Source organism: Danio rerio, chromosome 8, assembly GCF_049306965.1.
Source record: "Danio rerio strain Tuebingen ecotype United States chromosome 8, GRCz12tu, whole genome shotgun sequence".
NCBI lineage: Eukaryota > Metazoa > Chordata > Actinopteri > Cypriniformes > Danionidae > Danio > Danio rerio.
This window is the reverse complement of record NC_133183.1, coordinates 18,202,265-18,228,667: the sequence shown is the minus strand read 5'-3', so window position 1 is coordinate 18,228,667 and position 26,403 is coordinate 18,202,265. Positions and strand designations below refer to the sequence as shown.

The 26,403-nt window shown below is 36.6% G+C and overlaps 1 protein-coding gene across 1 annotated transcript in view; it reads left to right on the top strand.

Moving 5' to 3' along the window:
• Positions 1-24,170, top strand: part of rnf11b (ring finger protein 11b) — a 39,911-nt gene extending 15,741 nt beyond the window's left edge. The window contains exons 2-3 of the mRNA NM_001128408.1: positions 9,673-9,842; positions 23,194-24,170. Coding sequence (NP_001121880.1) covers positions 9,673-9,842; positions 23,194-23,365 — 342 coding nt within the window. The 3' untranslated portion in view covers positions 23,366-24,170. The remainder of the gene's footprint in view (positions 1-9,672; positions 9,843-23,193) is intronic.
• Positions 24,171-26,403: the final 2,233 nt, after the last annotated feature.

Here is a 26,403-nt window from a genome sequence, read left to right as displayed (position 1 = left end):
GCTAATGCTCACTGAAGTCTCTGTCCGCTGTGAAGGGTGGATGTGCGTCTGGCTGAGTCATGCTAGCCTGTAGCCTTATTTCGGGCTAATGGAGTGATACATACACACACAGGAATGTGGAGCACTGATGCGTGTTTGTTGTGAAAGCACAGAGTCAACCTTTTGACATTTATTTCTGATGATGATGAAGTCAGTAGGTGACACCGTTATCAGGAATAACTTTGTTTTATGATTCTCTTCTGTTATCTTTGGGGATTTAGAGGCTAGTGTAAATGTTCAGGTTTTGTTTAGTCTGGTGATTCCAGGCAGGGAGTGGTGCTTTTAGGAGAAAGAGCAGAAAACGGATCGCTGGACTGTTCTAGTAATGAGGGCCGGATACTGGACCACATGCTTGGTTTAACACCCAAAGCCTACCAGACCAAACAGAATTCCATGCTCACCAGCTCTGCGTTTTTTCCTCTCTCTTTGCTCCCTTCATCTCATTGTTTCAGGCAGTTTGTTTCTCTAAGCGAATCAAATCTTTCTCTTTTGCACTTGTTTTGGTGCTGGAGTGTCTGATTCTGTTCGACAAAGTGTCTGTAGCTCTGAGCTTTTGTTGTTTATAAGTCTGAATCAGTTTGTTTGTAACCGCTTGAAGGAAATAGGAGTCTGTCCATCACAGGTTTTGACATTCTCAAGTCATTTGTGTTTGATCGTGAGGATTTTTGTTACTCAACATTAAGTTTTGTTTGGCTGCTTTTACACTGCAAAGTCTAATGTGCTGATTTCATTTAATATCTTTTTGTGCTAAAAGTGTATTAACTTGACGATCAAATTAAAGGTCAAATCAGACCTTAAGGCTGTTTATGCTTGCGTGACCCACGGCACTTGCCTTGCGCGTAGTCGTGCATTTATACTTCTGTGCGCTGTTTGTGTTGCTCTGCAATAACACTTTGTTCCTCTGTGTTGTTTCTTTGCGGGTGTTTTGTTTTTTTCTGAACGTCACCATGATGTACAAGTAGCTAAAACTTGCTTATTCTGAGGTGGGAACTGAGGACGGGCAACAACTTTAATCATAAGGTAAACACAAAACATCTGGAGCTCCTTTATGAGACTCGACACTTGTAAACACTTGCTCAATGTGGCTCTTTCAGCACTGCCCACACTCGGCACAGCTACCAAGCCAACCAATCACAGAGCTTTCTCTGTGTGTTGTTGTGATGTGTAGTTACTTTTTTGAGTTGCGTGTCAGCCACGGCGAGGGCTATTTGATATAATGATATGTGCGAGAAGGCTGTGCTGGACTATACGCGTGCGCAGAAGTAAACATCAGCCTTGAGTCGATACTTCTATATTCTCATTTATAGTTTATAGCTTTTCTTGTGTTTTTTAATGCTAAATATTATAGTTAAGAATAAATTTTGAAATTTCAAAGCAAAACTTTAGCTTTATTTTGTCTTTACATATTTGGTTGCATGGCTCTCACACCATCTTAATAATATGGAGGTTAGTGTGTGCTTCATTTTGCCGTTTTTATTTTAGCTTTGCGTTTAATTAAAGGATTAAATAATTATAGCATAGAATAATGTTTTGTCTATTTTTTTCGTTTTGTGACATGTAACCATGTATTAAGCAGGATAAAGTACAACCAGGCAGCTGTTATATTAGAATTAATCAGTCTCATACAACCAATAAGCCTATAATCAATGGTGATGTTTATTCCTCGCAACTGTCAAAACTGGCTTGCTTGGTTTGTGACTTTTGGAGCTGCACATTGATGGATTTGCTCTTTAGTGTTTGGACTAAGCAAGAAAATTAAATCCCTCTCAACTGAGCTAAACTAAACTTCAACCCTGAAAACGGGACTGACACCATTTCAATTTATTAGAACTACAATGTTAAGCTGCTTTGACATAAGTTAAAAAACATATTTAATAAAAAAAAGAAAAGAAAAAAAGCTATATAGATAAACATGAATTGAATTGAATTGAATTAGCCTGTTGGGCTTTATTCTATGATAGTAACCGCCTGGAAGTACGTTATTCCTTACATATAGTTACACTGTATAAAGCAATTAGCTGACAATTTCTTTTTAGAAAGTGAGTAAACCTGTTACTTTTAAAGTGAATAGTGGACTTGAATTAAGTAAACCCATTGCCTCAATTAAGTAAATGAACTACGTGTATAATTATAGAAATTAAGTTGTCAACTTTAGAGTTCTAAACTACTGCTGGATTACTCTATTGTTTTTAAAGTGAATTGTTTCTTTTAATGCAACTGCTTTACTCACTTTAATTAAAGTAACTGATCGCCTTTTACAGTGTTTATAGTAGGGCTGCATGATATTGGGAAAAGCGTACATTGCTATATTTTTATTTTCAGTTATTTATATTGTGATATTTTACCAAATAGCTTAAATAACTCTATTTTGAAATAATAAATACATTTATTTTGTATGGGTCTATGGGAAGATTTTGCAGAGGAGTCGATCTGCTGGAAATATAACAGACTAATTGCCAGCATAGACAAATTCAGTAAAGCAATGGTGTAAATAAAGGAATCCAACAGTATTAAGGTACAAAAATAAAATTATTAAACAAACAAAGTGTTGTGTAGTCTTTATTATATACATTAAGTAAAATGAACTTTTGGTTAATGCTACAAAATGCAATAATTATTTGTGCCCGAATGTTTTAAGCTCATTTAAAATGTTTGCACAGTCACAGGCCTTAAACACACAACTAATAAACTTTCTCATTTTAAACTGAAATGACTCCACAATTGGACCTGGTCAGCTACAATCCTGATTCCACATTACAGATCCTGCGATGTAAATATTGTGCATTCCCACATTATGATATCAATGCTAAGACAATATATTGTGCAGCCCTAATATATAGTGTCATGATATATTGTAAACGTTTTTTACACACACATTTTTGAACAGTAGTGTACATTTAATTGCTACATCAAAACTTTATATGGTATATTTGAACGGCTCCATCAATGGTATGAATTTGAGGTGGACCAGTTTTTTTTACTCAGTGATAATAATGTCAGCTTTTCTGTACAAAATGACATACTTTTACCTTTAAGATAAACCATTACCAGAAACATTGCCTGTGAGGTCACTGGCTGACTAGGCAGCGACTCAGCCTTTGTTGGCTTTCCATAAAGTGAAACACAAGAGTGTCAGAGTGTGTCAGAGAAGACGACGCCATCACAACGATCATGTTTCGCCTTCTGCTTGCAGCTGAACACACAAACATGCACACACACACCTTTATTTGCTAGATCACCAAGTGCTGACCACTAGGTTATGAGTGTGTGTGTGTGTGTCTCATAAATGTACTTTCTGTTTGGTTCAATCATTAGTTGCTCGACAAATAAGTGTGTGTTTAAATAGGTGGCGCAACCTGTCTGATGTGTCCGTCATGTGATCACAGGATCCAATATGGCCACTGTGTGTCCTAATTCTGAAGTGAGCATTGAACCTGATCTCAAAGCTCACCTTTAATCTGGTCTGAAATCAGAACTGCGTTACGGCACGTCTTTTTTTCCCAGCAGAACTTTCTACACAATCTATAGGTTTCATTCCCTTGTGTGGAAATGTGTCCTACTTCTGATTAATGTGGGTTAGAGGTTATAATGTAGGGAGGTGATAAATATCTGCTGGTGTGATTGTCTATGGGGCGGTATCTGTGAGTCTGGCGTTTCTCAGCTGAAGTAGTGCAGATTTTTATGTTGTTGTTTTTTGTTCCCAAGACTGCGAGCTCACAGAGTGTGAAACCTCCAGTCCAATAACCATCAACACCACCATTCACAAATCAACACTCATTTACGAGGCTAATTTATTGAAGGGGTTTTTTAAAGGAGACGTGATTCAAACTCCAGGGTACAATCGGCCACGACTGAAACGATATATTAACATCCACTCTTGGGTGTAGTGGTGATTTAATGGCATGATGTTGTAATGGCGGTTAGGTTAATACTGTTGTATACCTCTCTTGTCTGTATTTATTGAAAATGTTACATTTAGATAAAAGTGAGAATATATTGGTTGTGCATGAAGCATGTTCTGTTAGATTGTGTCAGCTTTAATTCTGTGAGAAATTTACTATGGAGATATGAAAAGATTTGAGACTGAGAGAATTACAAAACTGAATTTGTATTAATAGTGTTCGTTTTATGTAAAACTTCATTAATGTATTTGGAGTATACATTTTCCCGTCATGAAAATAGTCATAGAAGCTGTCATGGTTTTAAACACAAACTGTCAAACATGTAATGTGTAAATTTAAATTATATATTATGCAGTGATGTTTTAGAGTTTTGCACACTCCTACACAGACATGCACATTAAAAAGAAATGTAAATATGGATGTGTGTGTGTTTGTAATAGGGCTGGGCAGTTAATTGAAAAGTAATCAAAATCAACATTGACAAATTGCCCTATTATGTGGAGTCACGTGACCCCGCTGTTTCTTTTGCACTACATTGACGATTGGTTGCTGGGGCAAAGATGCCTTCAGACGGCATATTTTCTATTACATTAAAATTATTATTCACATTAAAGTATTTGTTTATGGAAGATACAAGAAATGCACTGTTTAAAATATTATTTACTGGAAATACAAGAGCTATTTTATTTAGAAGAGATGCTGCTTATTATATCCTTTTAATAGGAAAAACACTGAAAATAACTTGTTTCCATAAGTGCACGTTATTTATTTTCACTTTTTTTATAAGAAAAATTAACTATTCGTTTCAGGCAATGTGTTTTAATTTCAGCTCAATGTTGATTAATTTCAATAAATAACCACAGATTAAAAATGCAGTAATGCACTCTTTGTTCAGAAATCTCTCGCTGGTAATATGTGAGAATATTTAGTGTACAAAACCTGTCAGTGAACTATGAGGGCAAATAAACACAATAATTAAATAAACTAGAATTGTACATTTCCTAAAGGAAATGTGAATGGGGTTTGCGTGGCAAATCGATGGGGTAAAATGTATCACCGTACTGGCCAAAAAGCAACAACATGCTAATATGATTAGCATGTAGCTATCATGATACTAATAGTGTTAGCATCATGCTAGCAACATGCTAATCGAGATGCTAGCATCATGCTGACATGATTAGCATGTAATTAGCATGATGCTAATCGTGTTAGCATCATGCTAGCAACATGCTAACCGAGTTGCTAGCATCATGCTAACATGATTAGCATGTAGCTAGCATGATGCTAATCGTGTTAGCATCATGCTAGCAACATGCTAATCGAGTTGCTAGCATCATGCTAATTGAGTTGCTAGCATCATGCTAACATAATTAGCATGTAGCTAGCATGATGCTAATCGTGTTAGCATGATGCTAGCAACATGCTAATCGAGTTGCTAGCATCATGCTAGCAACAGTGATAGGGTGCCCTGAGTGGTTGCTAGGTGGTTGCTAAGGTGTTGCTAGGTGGTTGCTAGGGTATTCTGAGTGGTTGCTAAGGCGTTGCTAGGGTGTCCTGAGAGGTCGCTAGGCCCTTACTAAGGCGTTACTAGGCGGTTGCTAGGTGGTTGCTAGGCGGTTGCTAGGGTAATTTGGGTGGTTGCTAGGCAGTTGCTAGGGTAACCTGGGTGGTTACTAGGCAAGCCTCACATAAATGCCTGATAAAATATTTATACTTAGTAAGCATTTCTAGCAAGTTACGGTACTTGGCTAGTAAATATTAGCATGTAGCTAGTCACTGCTAGCATGTGTAGCATATAGGAAGTTCCGTTTGCTAGCATGAGTCAAACGAGCCAATCCCCAAGTGTCTACGATGTTCCGATGCTGAGATATAGCTGTTGATGAATGGTTGCTAGGGTACTCTGTTTTGTTGCTATGGGCGAGGTTACAGAGTGAACTTGAATGTGGTTGGCTGTCCAAGTCAAATGAGCCAACCCCCAAGTCAATAGGACACTGCTAAGCAAAGATATGCAAGTAGGCCAGTTATAATGGCAGTCTATGGGATCAGTTTGGGGGCGTGGCTTGTGAGCTTCATTATCATATTGAGATTCTCATTGGTTGTCTGAGTCAAATAAGCCAACTCCTAAGTCAATAGGATACTGCTAAGCAAAGATATGCATGTAGGCCAGTTATAATGGCAGTCTATGGGACCAGTTTGGGGGCGTGGCTTGTGAGCTTCATTATCATATTGGAAAGCTCATTGGTTGTGTGAGTCCAATAAGCCAACTCATAAGTCTATAGGACACTGTTATGCAAAGATATACATGTAGACCCGTTAAACTGGCAGTGTATGGAACACTTATTAAGGGTATTTAAATGGATTTGGGGGCGTGGCTTAAGAGCTTAATTATCATATTGAAAAGCTGATTGGTTGTCTGAGTCTAATGAGCCAACCCCCAAGTCTGTATGACACTGCTATGCAAAGATATGCTTCTAGCCCTATTATAATAAAAGTCTATGGGGCCCATTTGGGTGCGTGGCTTGTGAGCTTCATTATAATATAGTGATGCTGATTGGTTGCCTGAGTCAAATGAGGCCACCCCCATTTCTCTATGACACTCCTATGTAATGTTATTGATGTGTGACATTTATAATGGAAGTCAATGGGATGTGCAATGGGACGTCCCACCCCATGTTAAGTCAATGGGGCAGTTATTAAGGGTCTTTAAATGGTTTGGGGGGCGTGGCTTGTGAGCTTCAAAATCATATTGAGATGCTGATTGGTTGCCTCAGTCAAATAAGCCAACCCCCAAGTCTGTATGACACTGCTATGTAATGTGATTGACATGTGAGTCAAGAAATGAATGGGAGTCAATGGGCAATGTAAAGTCAATGGGGACCCCTTTGGGACGTCCTAGCACCCCAGGGGTACAACTTATACCCCCTTTTGGGGTATTTTCTCATACAGGCTGCAACCCCCTACAGATGTTGCCAATCCCATATTTCTACGAATTTCACACTTGGCGCTATAACGCTTCAAAGGTTGTGCCATTTCGCGGGGGCGTTAGTGCTCTTCTAGAAAAATGAATGGGAGTCAATGGGGCCAATGTAAGTCAATGGGAAAACTTTGGGACGTCCTAGAGCCCCAGAGGTGCAACTTATACCCCCTTGCTGGGTATGTTCTCACTTAGGCTGCAACCCCCTACAGCTGTTGTGAATCCCAAATTTATAGGAAATTCACAGTCGGCGCTGTGATTCGTCAAAGTTCGGCTCAATGTTAAGTCAATGGGATTTTGGAGGGGGTTTTTTGGCCCCTGCGGGGCCAAAAAACCCCCCACCCCTTATAAAAGTCATAGCACACCATTCCCGATAAGACCGCACGATTTGACCCCACTTTCAAGGGTCTGGGGCGAAAGCTGCGGGACGAGTTGCGCGCCGAAAAATGGTACGGAAGAAGGAAGAAGAAGAAAAAAATAATAATAAGCAAAAGAGCATAGTAAGAATGGACTTTGCCTATGGCAAACCCCATTAAATAGTTGTTTAATAATCATAATAGAGTTAAAATTTTCTTCTAATTGAGATTGTGATTTTTGGCCAAATCGCCCAGCTCTTGTTTGTAAAACAATAAAAATTAAAAAAGAAATTGTTTACATTTAGCAGTTTCTAAGTTTTTGCAATATTTTGATGAATTTAAATGTATTTTATTTCTATTTCTAAACATGTACTGTGACTAAAATGTTCTTTTAACAGATATATTTGTTTAATAAATCTGTTTTGTTCAAATGGACTAACATATATTAGCCATGTTCACTGAGAAATGAATAAAAATATTGAATTTCAAAATGGAGTTTTTTTATAATGATCTCTCTCTCTCTCTCTCTCTCTCTCTCTCTATATATATATATATATATATATATATATATATATATATATATAAATATAAATATAAATATATATATATATATATATATATATATATATATATATATATATATATATATATATATATATATATATATATATATATGCAATATTTTATGTTTTTCCAAAAAATATTAAAAGGGTAAAATAAGCAGCATGTCTTAAGTAAAATAACTCTTGCAATTCCTTTAAACAATATTTTAAACAGTGCATTTCTTGCATCTTCTGTAAACAAATATTTTAATCTAAATAACAAGTTTATTATACAGAAAAATATGCCGTTTCAATGCGTCTCTAGTGCAGCTTTCAATCATCGTCAATGTAGTGCAAAGTAACTGCGGGGTCACGTGACTTCACACAATAGGGAAAGTAATTGTAAAAAATCGACCCAGACAAATTCGATCGAATACAGGTTCTAGTGTCAATTTCGATTAATTGCCCAGCCCTACGTTGTCTCTAGTAACATATCTAAAAATATATATAAATTAGTTTTTTTCACTTTTATAAATAATAAGTCAAAATTATGTGAGATTTTTTCATTAAAACTAGCTAAATAATCTGCCATTGTGGTAAGCAAAATAATCCTGTTTTAGGTTTGACACACAGATATTTGGACATGAAACATTACAAAAAAAATCGTAAGAAACACATTTTTTGTAAATGTAAATCAACAATATATCATCTATATTTTATAAATAATTAAATTCAAATTACTTTTTGTTACACCTCCAAAAATCATAATTTCTTGTGCCCAAATGTTTTAAACTCTCTTGAAATGCTCTATCACAAACCTTAAAAACATGCAAATGAACAATTTATTCCACCTTCTCTTTTTTTATGGTTAATCTTAGCAGTGACTCTATAAATCCTATGTTTTGTGGCACCTGGTCAACTGTAAATCAGACTCGACAATGTAAATCCTGCGATGTGATTATTGCAGATACGCACTTTGCGAAATCTATGCTGAAACAATATATTGCAGCCCTAGTATATAACAAACAGATCATAGTATATACCCACACATATAAAGACAAATCTATGTTATATCAACTATTTTAATTATGAGGTTTCCCTTTTTGCATATTTCAAATACATGCATCTTTTCTATTTGTTATGGATGCTTAATGTAATGTAAATAATAGTGTGTATACAGTATTTTTTTGTATTTGCAAATCAATTTATACATTTAATTTTTTAATAATTATTATTTGTGTTATATATTTATATGTTGTATCCTTTAACTCCTTAAGAACCTGCCTGACAGATATTTATGTTTGTTCATCCAACAGGAAGGTGCTAGAATGTTGTGGCTTAATTTACCAATATAAAGCAAAAACAGCCCTTAAAATATATATAAAAAACAGCTTATGTACAATTAATCTTCTGCTAAAAGTAACACTATAACATTTATTTGTTTCAATGACAGCCTTTTAATACCCTATTTGTGTTTGTTTTAGTCGAGTGTTTAGCACACAGAGCTTAAACATGCTCTCAGACTCTCAAAACGGCTTTGACTAGTGAATGCTGAGCAGGCACCTGTCTCAATGGGTGCTATTGTGCACCTCTCTCTCTTCAGAAGCACCCTTTGGACTCAATATGCTCCCATTTTTGGGCCTCTTGCATCAGTTTGGTTCTAAAAGGGAGATACTGCCACCTAGTGGAGCTTTAATTGCACCTCAAATATAAAGAAGATGTTTACTCATATCTGTATTTAACATTGCATTGCTGTACACTCAGTTCTGGATCAGCTTGGCCATATAGGGATTTGCGCATTACTGAGTGCATCTCAAACCACTGTTAAATCTTCTGATATCATCTCTGTATGTTTTCAGGAGCAGATCCATGTGCCGGTGTATCACCCGACTCCTAGCCAGGCCCGACTGGCGACCCAACTTACTGAAGAGGAGCAGGTGCGGATCGCTCAACGGATTGGCCTCATCCAGCATCTTCCCAAAGGTGTCTATGATCCAGGCAGTGACGGCACCGAGAAGAAGATCCGAGAGTGAGTCATGATATTGTGCATCTCTGCTGCATCTTAGTCATTCACACATGGTATTATTAAAGGGGTTGTTCACCTAAAAATAAAAATTTAATCACCCTTAATGGTTTTAAACATTTTTGAGTTTCTTTTTTATGTTGAACCCATAAGAAGATATATTAAGAATGCTGAAACCTGTAACCATCCACTTCCATAGTAGGGAAATATTACTATCAGGATCCCCTGCAGGTTCTTAAAGTCTTAAAATGTCTTAAATTTCAAAAACAAAATTTTAGGCCTTAAAAAGTATTAAATTCACTAAAATATTGTCTTATATTAAATCATTTTAAACAGGTATTAATTTTTCTCTGTCCTAGTAAAGCTTCCCAATTGAGCCGACATCCGTCCAAATTACCAACAATCCGTCTCGAGGAAACTTTTTCTTAAATTGAATATTTACGTATTGCTAAGAGATACAATTTACAATAGCTGCTTGACGTTCTCTAAACTAAATTAAAGAACTAAAAACAATTACACAATTCCTCATGATAATAACACAGCAACATATGATTTTACATGATACATTATACTCAACCAATTTAAACCAAAAGCCAACAAATGTATATTTTTGATTATTTATGCCATTGTCTCCATAATAAATCAACTTTACCAATGTTAAACTTGTCATTTAAAAAAAGAGAAAGAGATATTGTAGGGATAGTTTACAGTTTAACCCAAAGAATGACCAGTCTGGTTGATGAAGAAGAGCCGGAGTCAGAGATTTAAAAAAAATAAATTAAGTTTACTGAAGATAGTTTGCAGTTTCATTTGCAGAAGCCAGCTTCAACACTCTCAATGAGTTCCTAGGCCGCTCTGCTTACAATCACCAATCAATAACAATTATACTCTCACATAACGTCATTAACTGCGTCATACATATAGGTGTTCTAACCTGATTGGTTAAAACACAGATAAACTAAGAACATTTCCACGTGAGGTTCGTGCGTACAATTCTGAACAATATCTAAACATAAACGTCAGACATCCTTTAGACTGATTAGAGCTGACTCCAGACCTGTGAAACGGATCAACAATCAAATAGAACACACACACTTAAAGTATAATCTGTTTCTTATCCAAGGCTGAGTGTACCGTCAGCCGTCTTTATCAAAACTGGTTAAAAACTGGTATAATCTACATTCAGGCAGTTATATTCTTACTACAAAAAGTCTATCTTGAATAAAAAGTAGAATCACTTTAAAAGATTTAACCGTAAATCTATAGCAAAATCACTTTAGACTTTTTAGACAATATTAACTCCTAGAAATAACAATAGAAACAGTTGTTTCCAGTCCTCAGTTCCACTCAAGATTTCCATGACCTCTGACCTAATTTGCTGGCTCCTGAAAATAGGTATAAAGAGACAGGCAAATGCACTGAACATTCTTATATTAAGCAATGTGTTAACTTATTCATTAATTAAAATCAATTCACAGTTAAATACTAAGAAACAGGATGATGAAAAGGATAAACGTTGGTCCATGATGAGACGGATTGGAAAGCAGAAATCCGAATCCTTCAGTCCCCCCTTTTGACCCGAATGGAGTCCAAACTCTGCTTCCGGTCAACCAGTGAGGTCACTAAGGAGAGTGAAAGTAATGACTCATGCTCCCTTAATAAGTTCGCAGAGTTTCTTCGCCCCTTCTTGGACAAGCTGGAACCTAAAAATTCCAGTCCCCAAGCTAAGGACTCTTCCACTCTCCACCCACAAAAGGAGTTCACGTTTCTCATCATCGGTGGGATTAAGGGTCCTGCAAGCAGAAGTGAAAACATACAAAAAACAAAAGCGGACCAAAGTCCAGAATGTGAACACAAATGTGCAAGCCCTAAAAGTCCTCCAGAAGTAAACAACTCATAATTTCCATCGATACTTCCTCTGATGCATCTACAACTTGCTCCAACTCTAAATCCAAACATCCAGGCCAATTCTAAGGCTCAGAGATCCTCTGATCAGACACAAAAGGTCACCCACTCGACCTAAGCCACACAGGATTCAAATTCATGACCTGCAAAAACATCTTTATCTTCACCAGTTTTAAAACCTTCATCAGCGTGTTCTGTAACTTCAAATTAGAATAATGAAGCATTTTTACATTAACACACATTAAACATGCCAACAGCACAATAGTCCAATTCAGCACCATTACCATGTTTATCCATGATTATCACCTTGCTGAACTTCATGTCAGTCAAGTCCACTTAAAATATATTTTTATTTAAATAATGATGTGATTGGAGTGATGCTACACATTCCTCTGTATTATTGATAGGAAGTGTACAAGCACCCTTGTCCTGGCCATAATGAGCCAAATTCACCTTCACAGTTAACAAACTAATATCAAATCCACTCTCTGGAAGCCGGGCTAAATGAATTGAGCCAGACCCTCAGTCACCTCAAAGAGACTAGATATAGATATTACCTGTTACCTCAAGACCAAGAAAGATGTAATGGTTTTTACAAACTATTAATCCAAGTCATTAACATGCAATAAGAGGGATTGTGAATCCATTTCTTTTGTTCCCACGTTTTAGGGGTTTAACAAAATCTTAGTCAAATTCAACAAAGATCAAACCTGAGTAATTCAAACTCAAGCATCTTTTAACAAAAATAAGACTAAACCTTATAATTATCTTCTCAACTTGTCATTTGTACCATTTACTTTACTCTGACTAAACCATTCAACATAATCAGAAGCAAACAGTATGATCTTGTATAAAATTCATTTGATTCTTACTGTCTGGTCAATTAGAAATGCTCACAGGTTAGCTATTTGCTCAAACTTTTGATTATTTGAAAATCTTTCATACCTGTCATTTGACAGTAAAACCTGTTTGAAAGCATTACCAATTGAACAAGAACAGACTGAGTTAACAACTCTTTTACCACATATAATCAAGACTCTTGCTTGGATATGGACTACTAAATTTTCATTTAAAGACAGTCTAAGTTACTGTAAAACTTGTCAGTATTCACAATAATAATATTGACTTGAGTTGAGTTGACTGCTTAAAATGCTGTTAAAGTTCAAGCTGCATTTTTGTTTCCTAAAATGTTAATTTTCGCTGCAGCAGTATAAATACTTCTTACTGTATTCAACCATCAGATGCAAATACTTTCATTCAACTTTATCTCTCTGTTCTACACAACATCCAAACAATTATGTTCCTCTACCATTGAGGACACACACACACAGACAGAGTGATTTACTGCAGCATTTGCCTTTAACACAAATGACTTCAACTCAATTCTCTGCTTATTTTTCCTATGCTAGAGTGAGGATGCTTTCTGGACTATTGTGGTTAGTGACTTAGCCAATGTCACTGTTTAAATGCCATCAAGTCTAAAATATTTAACATTAATATTCAGATAGCAAAGAATTAACTGTATTTAACCTTTAAACTTCTCAGACAATTTAGACATGGGTTTGTAACCTGAAATGGATGGCAGTCTTCAATTTCACAGCTATAAGCTAATAAAACTTGTTTTAAAATTATTATTATTCCAGAGAGTAATCTGAACCAGGAAAAGAAGTCATTATTAACGATTGCAAACAGAGCTGGATAACCCATCCATTTAAAGCTCATCAAATGGTCTGCATCATCTTTTCATCAGATTCACTCAGTATTATTGACTTCTGCAATGTCTGGCATTTCGCTTATACAATCTGTAATAATATAACACTCATTCCAGAGGTTAGTGACAATATTCATACAACAGGGACAAATCATTCCCTCAGGAAAAAAAGCATTATTGTACCATAGATATGAATACTGTGACAGCTCATCACTAAGTTTGCTTCAGGTGTTGAACTCGCACAAATTTATTCTTAAAATTCTCTGTCCAGTTTCAACTGGATTTACATGATCTTTTATCAAGTTTCAAAGTTTCTGTTCATAATCAATGTCTTTTCTGAGACAATCAGCTGGTGCATTTTGTTTTCTTAATATCGTTGCTAAGCAAGTCGATAACAGAAACAAAACACAACTCATGGCTTCACTCAAACAGTCTCTGTCTCTCTGTTTTATGCACATAAATTTTCAATAGTCTTAGACTATAACATTAAAATTATTACAATTCAGAATCTTTAATCATTCACCAACGTTCCAAATGTCAAACGTTTTTATCTCTCAAAACTCAGTTAGAACTATTTAAAGACTAAGAGAATTTCTTGTAATTATTTTACCTTAACTGCTTAATTCCATTCAGCTGTGTTATCCAAACCATCTCACAGCCAGTTTTTATCTTTAGCCAGCACCATCTTGAAAATGTCCTTTGCCATGAATAAGGACCTGCATCAGTAAAATACTATGAAAAATCAGACACATTATTTAAAAATCATCTCAGCTTCACATTCAGGAATTCAACATTCTTAAAAATCAGACCTTATATATCCAGTGCTGTTAAAGCAGCCAACCACATTGATATTGGTAACATTTTAAGAAACTTTACTGTCTCCAATGGTTCTTGAAAGCCCATTGCCATTATCTTTTTACCAATCATGTCCTTCAGGGTATCATACCCTGGCATAGTCCGTTGATGCTTGTCACAAGGACAGACATGTCCTCACTGAAGGCAGGATTCTCGTGATCAGGTCTGGACGGGGCCACTGAGGCAGACTACTGTAACTTCAAACAGTTCCCCTCTAAGGATGCTTTAGGCCGATAGAGCATCACCCCAGTCCAGCACCATCTTTCACATTAAACATCCCCCTTTTCGGGTAGATGCCCCGGGGTTTACGAGGGGTCCCATGCCTTAGGTTGTTTTCCGCTTTGGCCAAGGGAAAATCTTACCCGTCTTAGGGAACCCCCCTTCGTGCCCACCGGTCAACTGCCACTCACACTGCAAGCTCCTGTGCAGGCTTCCTCCTTGATTCAGAATTTTCTGCAAACTTGGGAAAGCGCAGTCAAGAACCATGAAAGCCATTGAGACTACCTACTAGAATTCAAACATTGAGACAGGTTAATCAAACACTTAAATCAACTGAATATCAAGCTGAGATTATTCAGGGAGTTTAGATATCACCCTGATCCATTCAGTGTCAGGGTCTGCTACCTCAGTATAGCCATCAGGCCCTGTATGTGATGGTGGAGACTAAAGATAAGACAAAAGTTACAAACAGTAATAAACCGCTGAAGACAAGACAAGAAATTTCCAAACAGTAATAACAACTGTTCAAATTAATTATCTCTATAGCTCAGCGGGTATATTAGTGTTTTTCAAGATGCTTTAACAAAAGCATTTTCATTCATTCATTTCTCTGTTCACTTAGTCCTTTTATTAATCCGCAGTCGCCACAGCGGAATGAACTGCCAACCTATCCAGCACGTTTTTATGCAGCTGGTGCCCTTTCCAGCCGCAACCCATCACTGGGAAAACAAACAAAAGCATTTTGCAATCTCTTATTTGTTAACTTTGATTTTTAATTACTAATACCTCTATTAGTGTATACAAATTGAAATGTAGAATTTCTGTATTCATTCTAACATTTCCTTTACATTGTGATTTCCAACTGAGCACTGTGCTTATCAATTGTTATGGAACAGGCAGATAGCAGCTCTTAGCTGACATCTAAAGAGAGAGAAAGAGAGTTTTGAGCAATCTAGAACGAAAATGCATGTTTACTAAATTTAAACATAAAAACATAACATTAACCTCAATAACATAATTTTATTGTAATATCTTTTTACTCAAGCCCGTCCTAAAACATATAAAACAGAGTTGACATGCATTTTCAAAGTAATGCTGTTACAGTCAACAATAGTTTTAGATCTTTCAGGGGTTAACTGCATCCATCCAAGTATTATTTGAAACCCCCATTTATGTTACTTATATATTATTAAAAATATATATATCCAACCATAAAGCTGCTTGTTTGCACAGACTTACATGGCATATTTTTATTCAGACATGTGTCTGTTACTTTTACAGCCAAAACCTGTCATGTTGAGGGCTAAACCAAGACAGCAGTGCAGTCACACAGAATCTTATCTTCTAAGACAAAACATAAGCTATTCTTTATTCCCATAATGTTACTGTCAGTTTTTGTGCTTAGTTTTTGCTACTAGCCTCTCAATATTTAGATTTTAGCTTTTCAATGACAATTAAATGCCAAAGGAATACTTTTTTTTTTTTTTTTTTTTTTACAATCAGTTCTAAAATCATTTTAAACCTGAGAGCTTAGCTGAGCCATTTACTGCATTCTGCTCTCATCTATTTCTTTTTATATCTGAGTTCAACACCAAAAGCAAAAAGAAATTGAGAGGGCACTCTTACCAACAGCGCTTGGCTTCTGCTTGATGAATCTGCAAACCATCCCAAGATGTGCAAACTGTCCAGACCGGTCCAATCCAGTTAGGGTCATAATTTTCTTGGGATTGCTCCTGGTGCATCATTGATCAATCAACCTCACCCTGATATTTCTAGGTATCTTGTCTGACTTTTGTGGCCACTACTTTCTAATGGATCCCTATTATAATGTTATTTGTTATTTTTATTCAATTATTTCTTTCCCTAATAATCTGACCTACACTATTCTTATGGCATGCCTTTTGTCTGTGATGTAGTTAGATAGCAGTGGTGGAACTCAATTACAATCTCGGGTTAATTTAGTCCACTACTAAATAGAAAACCAGTCCAGGTTTTATGCCCGAGAATGTCCCAAAAGCCTCCTAAACACCCATCAAATGAGTACTCTAACTCCGGGTGAAGGAGAAGGTACACCTCTTAACTACTGTTACACTTATCAGTATCGCTATAGGTGTACCACAAAATGCACCAGCTCGCTAAGGGATTCCACAGCAATCTACCACAAAATCCTGTGAATCCACCGGCGCCTTTTATTCACGTCTGAATAAGAACCAACAACATTCATTCACGTCTGAATGAGAACCAAAAACGTTCCGTTACTACCCACTACTTCACAGACAATCCCTAGTCTTATAATTTTAAATCTTCCTACTTTCATTTTGTTGATTGATCAATGGTGTTACCAGTAAACAAGTGCCACGCGTCCTCCACCAAAACTGTAGGGATAGTTTACAGTTTAACCCAAAGAATGACCAGTCTGGTTGATGAAGAAGAGCCGGAGTCAGAGATTTAAAAAAAATAAATTAAGTTTACTGAAGATAGTTTGCAGTTTCATTTGCAGAAGCCAGCTTCAACACTCTCAATGAGTTCCTAGGCCGCTCTGCTTACAATCACCAATCAATAACAATTATACTCTCACATAACGTCATTAACTGCGTCATACATATAGGTGTTCTAACCTGATTGGTTAAAACACAGATAAACTAAGAACATTTCCACGTGAGGTTCGTGCGTACAATTCTGAACAATATCTAAACATAAACGTCAGACATCCTTTAGACTGATTAGAGCTGACTCCAGACCTGTGAAACGGATCAACAATCAAATAGAACACACACACTTAAAGTATAATCTGTTTCTTATCCAAGGCTGAGTGTACCGTCAGCCGTCTTTATCAAAACTGGTTAAAAACTGGTATAATCTACATTCAGGCAGTTATATTCTTACTACACAAAGTCTATCTTGAATAAAAAGTAGAATCACTTTAAAAGATTTAACCGTAAATCTATAGCAAAATCACTTTAGACTTTTTAGACAATATTAACTCCTAGAAATAACAATAGAAACAGTTGTTTCCAGTCCTCAGTTCCACTCAAGATTTCCATGACCTCTGACCTAGTTTGCTGGCTCCTGAAAATAGGTATAAAGAGACAGGCAAATGCACTGAACATTCTTATATTAAGCAATGTGTTAACTTATTCATTAATTAAAATCAATTCACAGTTAAATACTAAGAAACAGGATGATGAAAAGGATAAACGTTGGTCCATGATGAGACGGATTGGAAAGCAGAAATCCGAATCCTTCAATATTGTATTGAAAAAGTGTATACAACTAGAGTTTTGACGCATTAAAATATGTTGCTAAGAAATAATTATATTAGATTTTTGTGGCATCTGATCGGGCCATTAGAAATAATCATTAGTGTTTAGCCCTGTAAGTCTAAAATTTATTTTATAATGGTCTTAAATTTGACTGAAACCTGCTGAAACTATGTATGGAGGTAAATGCCTACTTGTATTACGTTTTCTTCGAAATATCTTCTTTTGTGAAAAAAGAAACTCTTAAAGGTTTAAAACAAGTAAAGGGTGAGGAAACAATGACAGAATTGTCTCTTAAAGATGCACTTTGGTTGTTTGGATCACAAGTAGATTCGTTTTTTCCAACACATTCCTGTTTACACCTGGTGTTAATAATTTGGATCTTCCAGGGTACATTTTGTGATTTGTAATGTTTACACGACAACAATGAAGTCAGAAGTTTCTCCCATGCATTTTTTAAAAAGTTTCATGTTGTATTACGTGTGTTTGGCCAGTAGTTAGTGCTCTCCCTTGTATTTTTGGAAACAGTATCTAATAGTAGGGAAGTAATGACATGTCTGCAATGACCCAGCATTGATGTTTTTATTTGTTTTTTTTTTTACTTGCCATGTGTGTAAGTTGCATCCCCACTGTTGATTGTGTAATGTGAAGTAAATCCAAACTATGAAGATGAAGCATTAAAACTCCCCACTGAAAAAGTCCAGAATTTGGCCTATATGAGCTCATTTGTCCTATTTTTGACAGTATGCCATCATCAATTTGAAAACTGACAAATTTAAGACTAATTTAATTTATTATTATTTAAATGGACAAATTCTGACTAAGGAAATGAGCTGGCCAGTTTGTTATTTGTCTAGAGGCTACTGTTTTTCATTTAAAACAAGTTTTAACAGATTCCATTTTTTTTTTTTTTTTGATGTTAAATGGTAGATGGTGATGAATTTGTATTTTAAAAACAAGTATCTTTTCATATTTTTTTAATCAAAAATTTTAATTTAAAATTCTAATCTCATAACATTATTCATAAAACTGTAATAACTTACAATTTAAATGCACATTTGTACACTTTGTGGTGAAATAGTACAGTAAGCACTGGTAAAAAATATTATAGAAAATATTTTTGTTGGTTTAAAAAGTGTGAAAATGGCCACCATCCAACAAGCTAATCCAGAAAAGATTAGTAAAATGTCATTTAAATTTAGTATTTGAACCTCATAATTGAATAGAAAATTAGGCGAATAACTGCAAAAAGGTCCAGAAAAACAGGTCCAGGTTTTTCAGAAAAAGGCACTTGCACTCACACCACAAATGGGCCTCGGCACGGTTGCGTCATCGCTGCTGCCCTGTTCAGTGAGAAGCGCTCTCTCACTCAGCAGCACAGTGGAGATTTCTCTAGTTATATCGTTTCAGTCGTTTGTTATGCAGTGACATGCAGTCAAATATTTCGCCAAACAGTCCTTGAGGATGTGGTGACATGCAGTCAGATATTTCGCCGAACAGATCCGCCACTTTTGGCGCTCATAGTCATAATGCTCTGTTGTATTAGTGTACCGCGCTCAGGCACACCTCTTCCAACCGGGCCAGGGCCGGCCAAGTATACCGTGCTTGAGTCCGATTAGAGTGACGGTAGTCATTGATTTGCATTTCATGATTCAACAAGAGCCACAGTCTTAGAAAATATTCTTTAAAATGTTAGGCCTACTAAAACAAATATTTTTGAAAATTCTCATTAATCTTTTGGGAGAACTATTCTTTTGAACTCTTGCAGGCATCACAATTGCCTGAATGACTTTTTTTCATAGTATATTATTAAATTATTATTATTATTATTTTTTACATAGATCGTGTCCAGTTTGATCAAAGAATAAAAAACATGTTTGGGGCTGTTTACACAGTTTCAGCCAAAAATGGGAGTCTTTTAATATGTTTTGCCTGTTCATTTACATGACAATGTTGGTTTGTGACTAAAAATACATACATTTGATTACAGATTTCAAAGGGTATGTTTTTGAAAGCGCAGTCATTGTCAGGTCCATGTAAACGATTGAAAACAAAAATCTGTAAAAATGATCACATTGTGCATATGCTTAATATACAAATTGAATGGAGTGTATATTAACAGCAAGGGCAAACAAGCATATTATACAGGGTATATTTTAGTGTTTCTTAATGCCTCATAAGTGAAGTGTGGATTTACTTCACATTACAACTGCAAGCTGAGATGCAAATTTTTACACATTGGGCAAATTGTACATAGACATCAGTGCTGAGCTGCAAACGGCAGGTCACTTCTCTACAGGTATTGTTTTCAAACATGATGACACCGCAAAATACTGGCCTGGCATGTTTATTTATAAATACAGATAATTTTGAAAACATGTGAAACTTTTTCAGTACATTTTTCCATGTTTATGTAATCTTAGAGTGCAATGTTAAAGAAGGATACATCAGGAGAACTAGTTTCTTTTCATTTAGTTGCATATTATACTAACATAATTCCTCTGAATGTGTTTTTTTTTTTTATACAATTAAGATAATTATTCATTTTGATTTATGTTTCTGTTCAGCGTCTAGTACTATGCGACCAATCTCACAAATATGGGAATTAAGACTTGAATAAGGAGGCGCTTGTTATAATAGACAGGGAACAGTTTAGTTTTTTTTTTTTTATCCATTATTTGTCAGACAGAATTAATATATCACATTCAAGCTGTATAAATGATTTGATTCGGACAGGTTTTGTTTATGTAATAGATTCATTATAATAGCGGAAATAATAGCATGTTAATATGTATATAATACATCTTCATATGTTTATAATACATCTTTTTACATTCAATAAATGTGTGTTGTTAAATAAAACCACATTAAATAGTATTTATTTGCTTAATTTTCCAATAACTTTTTACATTTATTTTCTCAGATGAAATATTTTGGTAGTTTATAGTAAAACTATTTTGTTTTTGAAACCAAATTACAGTACTTTAATTTGTGATAACTATAGTTGCAACAAATCTAGAAATTCCAACTGCATTGTTTAAAAAAAAGATTTATAACAGTAACTTTCTACAGTTTAGTAAAATATATAGTTTATCAGTTAAAGATGCAGAATGCAATATCATTCATTCATTACTGATTCATTACCAAATACTATTTTATTGTACTATTTCGTACAGTTTAATAAAATGTATTATAGTCAGAAGTATATGAAGAAGTTTTTCATTTTTTCATATTTTTATTTTTTTGACTCCCCGACAGGTTTTGAGAAACCACAGACAAACGCCTGAAATCAAAGGCAAATCTTTCACGCGAGTAACAGTCACTAAGTGTGGACTATCAAATACGTGACCTGAGAGAATCGCCAATGAGTCGCCGACACCCGTGATATATTTGGCATGCTAAATATCTGGAGCTGTCAGCAATTCAAATCATGCCGTGTGAAATGAGTTCTGATTGAAAATAACCTCGGCTGTCACCTACAGCCAATGAGAGAGCAGTATCAAATAGTGTGGGTATCTGCAGGCCAACGAGAGGTTGGAGAGAAGTTAAAAGGGCTTCTCTTTGGTTTATTTGAACCCAAGAAATGGAGGAAAGGGTCGAAAAAGAAATAAAGTTGAGGGGAAATTGCTAATTCCCTTCAGAGCCAGGTGAGCAAAATAAGTACATTTTCTACCGCACTAAAGGCTTCTTTCTCATCATGTACTTAATAGCAATAGATAAACTACATGACCTCACGTTATTTTCACGTCACATCTCACGTGCGTTTGGTTGTGAGAGGTAGTTTGCAGACCGAGACAAAGTTGTCAGCGATTCTTCCTATATCAAGGTCATGCAGTGTGAAACCAGTGACTGTAAAAAATATGGACGACGCGACAGCCCCTTTTCCCATTGAACGCCTTGAGGGCAAAACGCCTGCTTGACGGGCACAAACTGTCGCAAAAGACTGCTGAAATTGGAGCCTTGACATGCGCAGAAAGACTGTCTGATGGAGCCAGAGGAGGAGCCGCGAAAATGAGCGGAGTCGAGCTTCCAACCAAAGGCTTTATGTAAAATCAACCACGCCCCCCGAACTTCTCAGCATGCGTTTGCTTTCATATCAACACAAATGGATGTAATAACGTTAACAAATATGAGGGTTTTATATATTCAATCGCGCCAGCTCCGGGCGCATAACCTACTCGCGGCGTCGCGGGCTGATTCCGGCTCGCATGCGGCAGCGCCGGCTCGCTCAGCCGCCGCATCTGGCTCGATTGACTTGGGCTGGAATCGGGCAGTGAGTCCAGGCATCCGGAGTAGGTCCAGCAGAGGTAGTCAGTCTGAGCTCTGAGGGGTAAGTCTCCGGCAGGCGAGAATCTAGCTGGAACTGGCCCGAGTGTATTTTGCTATCTGGGTGGTTAGGCGTGTATCAGCAAACTTATAAAGCCCGAAAAAAGCCCTGACCTTAGCGAATAAACAGTGTTCCACCAGATCATGTATGTCAAAAACTGTAGTTTACTGCTGAACTCATTTTGTCATAGTAAAATATCACAGAAATCGAATAATAACACTTCAGTCTTCTGCCGAAGCTCAGACGCGCTGCTTTGAGAAACTGTCAATCACAGCTGTCAACTTACGATGACACGCCCAGCATTAAATTACTGCTAAAAACAAACTGTTTACAAAAATGAAGATCTGCACCTGTTTCAGCACAATAACCAGTGCCTTAATCGACCAGAACCATCTTTCGGGATATTTTATTGCAAGTGTAATAATTTTTTTTACTTGGGCTCAAGTCTCCTTTATTAACACGGAGGAGGCGGGCTTTATGACTTGTACTGCAGCCAGCCCCCAGGGGGCGATCTAACGGCCGAGACTTTCACTGAAACGCAGGCTTGCGGCACACTTGTGTGAAACCCTCTGTCACCAATATACCCTACAGTGTAAACACATCACCGACGGACGCTACCCAGATAGTTGTGCATTGTAAAAACATCTGTGACACGACTACTTTGAAAATCATACAGTCTGAACTTGATATACGGCAACATTGAGATCCTGAATTAGTTAATACACAATCTTACAATCAGACAGTCTAATTGATGTTTTCTTTGTGTATATGGATGTGTGAATAAAGTCAAGTGTTTTATCTAATTATTTTTATCTACGTAATTTAAGTACCAAAGCACACAGAACACTGCCCAGATATTAAAGTTACAGTTAAAATATAATAATGAAATAATGACTGATATAGGACGCTAAACTGTTCATGGTCTAATATAATGAATGGGGATCGTAGCGGAGGCCGGGCGACCGGAAACATTGCTTCCTTAGTCTGGTCTTGATTGCCATTTATGTGAAATAGGCCCACATTCACTGGCAATGCACTTCCTTTTGGGAAGCTTAACTTGTATGTGTTCTTTCTGTGCAGGTGTGTGATCTGCATGATGGACTTTGTGTATGGAGACCCGATCCGGTTCCTCCCCTGCATGCACATCTACCACCTGGACTGCATAGACGACTGGCTTATGAGGTCCTTCACATGTCCCTCCTGTATGGAGCCTGTCGACGCTGCCTTGCTCTCATCCTACGAAACTAACTGACCTGCACTGATCCCGGCCGTGCAAACTCACACACATATACACACACACAAGTCCTGTCTTCACACTAGAGACCAACTAAGCGAGCCGTGAGGATGCTGTGCTTCTGGCTTTATGACATAAAACAGCTCCCGCAAGGTCACGCTAATCACGAAAGCTCTTCTGCACCGTCCTGCTGGACAGGCAAATCTGCAGGAGCCCTTTTTTTTGCACCCTGATGACTATCATGTGATTTCCTTTTGTCTCTCGCTGACGACGCCCAGAAAAAAAGCCGGTCCTGCATCATTCCACTGTAGCAACACTTACACTGGAAGGAGACCAACGTACTGGAGGAAGCTGAAAAACAGGCTCCACATTGATTCAATCCCTATTTATTTCTTTTCTTTCCTTCTCAGTGTCTGTTGTTTCCATTAAGGGCTCGTTTGATTTCTGCCGAAGCTGCAGTGGAGCGAAAACAAAGGGCGTTGCACATGCAAAGACAGACAGAAGAGGAAAAAGAGATAAAACATGATGTTTTTTGCACTTTTGACTCAAAAACGAAACTAAAAACTAAATTAAGCCCAATTGTACACACACACACACACACACACGTGCTCATACAGCCCCTTGCGCACGCAGGAGGTATTCGGTATGACTTTTATTTAACCACATGTTAGCTTTTTGAGTTTGTTTGCTTGTTTTCAAAGTACTTTATGAACACTTCAGCTGGCCAGTTTGTGTTGAGGAATTAACATTTTTCTGTATTGGTCAAAATGAATATAGTTAATTCATTTATTAAGTAATAAATAAATGATGGTTGTATTGATGATGATAATAGTAATATGCATAAATTATATCGAGATATATATGTAGTAATAATTAATGAGAATAATGCGTGGGTTTCCACTGGGTGCTCCGGTTTCTACCACAAGTTCTAAGATGTGTGGTGTAGATGATTTGGGTAAGCTAAATTCGTGTATGTATGTGAAGGAGTATGTATGGGTGTTTCCTAGTGATGGGTTACAGCCGGAAGGGCATCCGCTGCGTGAAACATATGCTGGATAAGTTGGCGGTTCATTCTGCTGTGGCGACTCCTGATTAATAAGGAGAAATTAATCAATTAATAATAATAATAATAATGTTACGTACATGTATAACAAACATGAAAACGAAAACAATTATAATACTGATTTATTTAAATAAATAGTTTGTCTTAAAGGGCATCAATAATAAAATCATCTTATGTAAGCTGTTTGGACAGAGCTGTGTGTAGGTATACTGTGTACAGTCATAATGGGGTAATAGAAACACAATAAGTTTCTTTTTTTTTTAATTTTCTGACGTTAAAATTGGATCCAAACCCCTCCCATTTTGAGTCCCACTGCATTGTAATATAGGAGTGTGGTTTCCCCGCCCACCGTATTGATTGACAGCCGCGAACCTAACATGTCTCTGTAGTAACACATATAATCATATCAGCAAGACAGGACGTTCGCAAAGCATCTGGAATTAAAAGATCTGTTCAGCTCTCTGTGATCATCAAATGTGTCCTTTTTAAAACAGTGCATGTTTGCTATGAATTACAGAGATTTTACCATCTTCGTCACTACAACCGCGTGTCAATACAATTATAAAAGAAGACGCTTCAAGTGAACGTTAAATCAGCTTTATTTTGTACATCAGCATAAAGGATATCCATACAGCAATGGGTATTAAACTGTATCATGTCACATTTGCAGTGTGCAATTCATCGTTGCAGAAAGGCTTGAATTAACTCCACAACAAATACATCTAATAATCATTGGGAAAGTTCTTACTGTAGTATTTCTCACAAACGTTACGTGAGATCTGCTTCCTTTATGTCTGTCACTGTGCTGACGGAGCCAAGGCGAGATTGAGGCACACTTTCACAGGCATGTGGGAACGGTGGGCAGGGAGAACCAGCATTAAAGCCACAGGCCACAAAAACAGCTACACAGTGCTCAGAGCAGAAAATTCCAATATTCTGAAAGGTGTAATACATATTCTGATGGGTGTTTTGAGCTGAAACTTTACAGACACATTCTGGAGAATACAAAAGACTTATCTTAAATCTTGAAAAGGGGGTAAAATGGGTGCCCTTTAAAACACTATCGTAAATGTTATATTCATCATTAATATTACTATTAATTGAATTATCATGAAAGATAGATTTTTCTTCATTTTGTTCTGCATTAAATGTCGAAATAGAGGCTAAACTCACACATTGGTCAGGCTGAATTGTTCTGTTGTTTTTTGTGAATCATGTTTTGTTTTCTCCTTTACGTTATTATGGGAAATATTCTAGTGAAGAATGATAAAATCATCATTACTGTTAGTGTAGTGACACAACCGAGAAATGTATTTTACAGACAAAAAACAAAACAAAAAAAAAAAACACTGAAAGTTTGAAGGTCAGTCTGGAGTGATTTATAAATGCAATATCGGCTGTATTGACTCATGAAACTACACGTATGAGTGTGTGAGTGTGTAATGAGAATTTCACCTTCCTCGCTCATGCACCCATGTGTTTTGTTAACTTTATTGTGCATAGTGCAATGCTATTGTAGATTATAAATATTTTATTTTATTTTATTTGAATTTCCCAGTACTTTTGAAGACTTTATGGCCCCATAAGGGACTCGTAAGCTTAGCAGACAAAAAAAAATTCCTCCATGGGTTAGATTAACACATGAATGTTCTCCTCTCATTGCTTTTGTGGAGGGGACAAATGCATTTTTCTCATAGACCTCAAAATCTTGGCTTTAATTTCTACTGAATACTGGACAACATACAGTGGATGATCGCACTCATGATGTTTGTTCGAAATCAAATTACACCCACTCTTCTCAATCTGTCAATGATGTATGTTAAAAAGCACAAGAGAGCATAGAAATCTCTATTTTTCTGATCTCTTAAATTTTATATAAAGACAAATGTAATTGGTAGAGGTTACAGTAATATAAAAGGGATAGTTCACCCAAAAATGACAAATGACTCACCATTTGCTAACACTCAGCTGGTTCCAAATCTTTAGAAGCCCT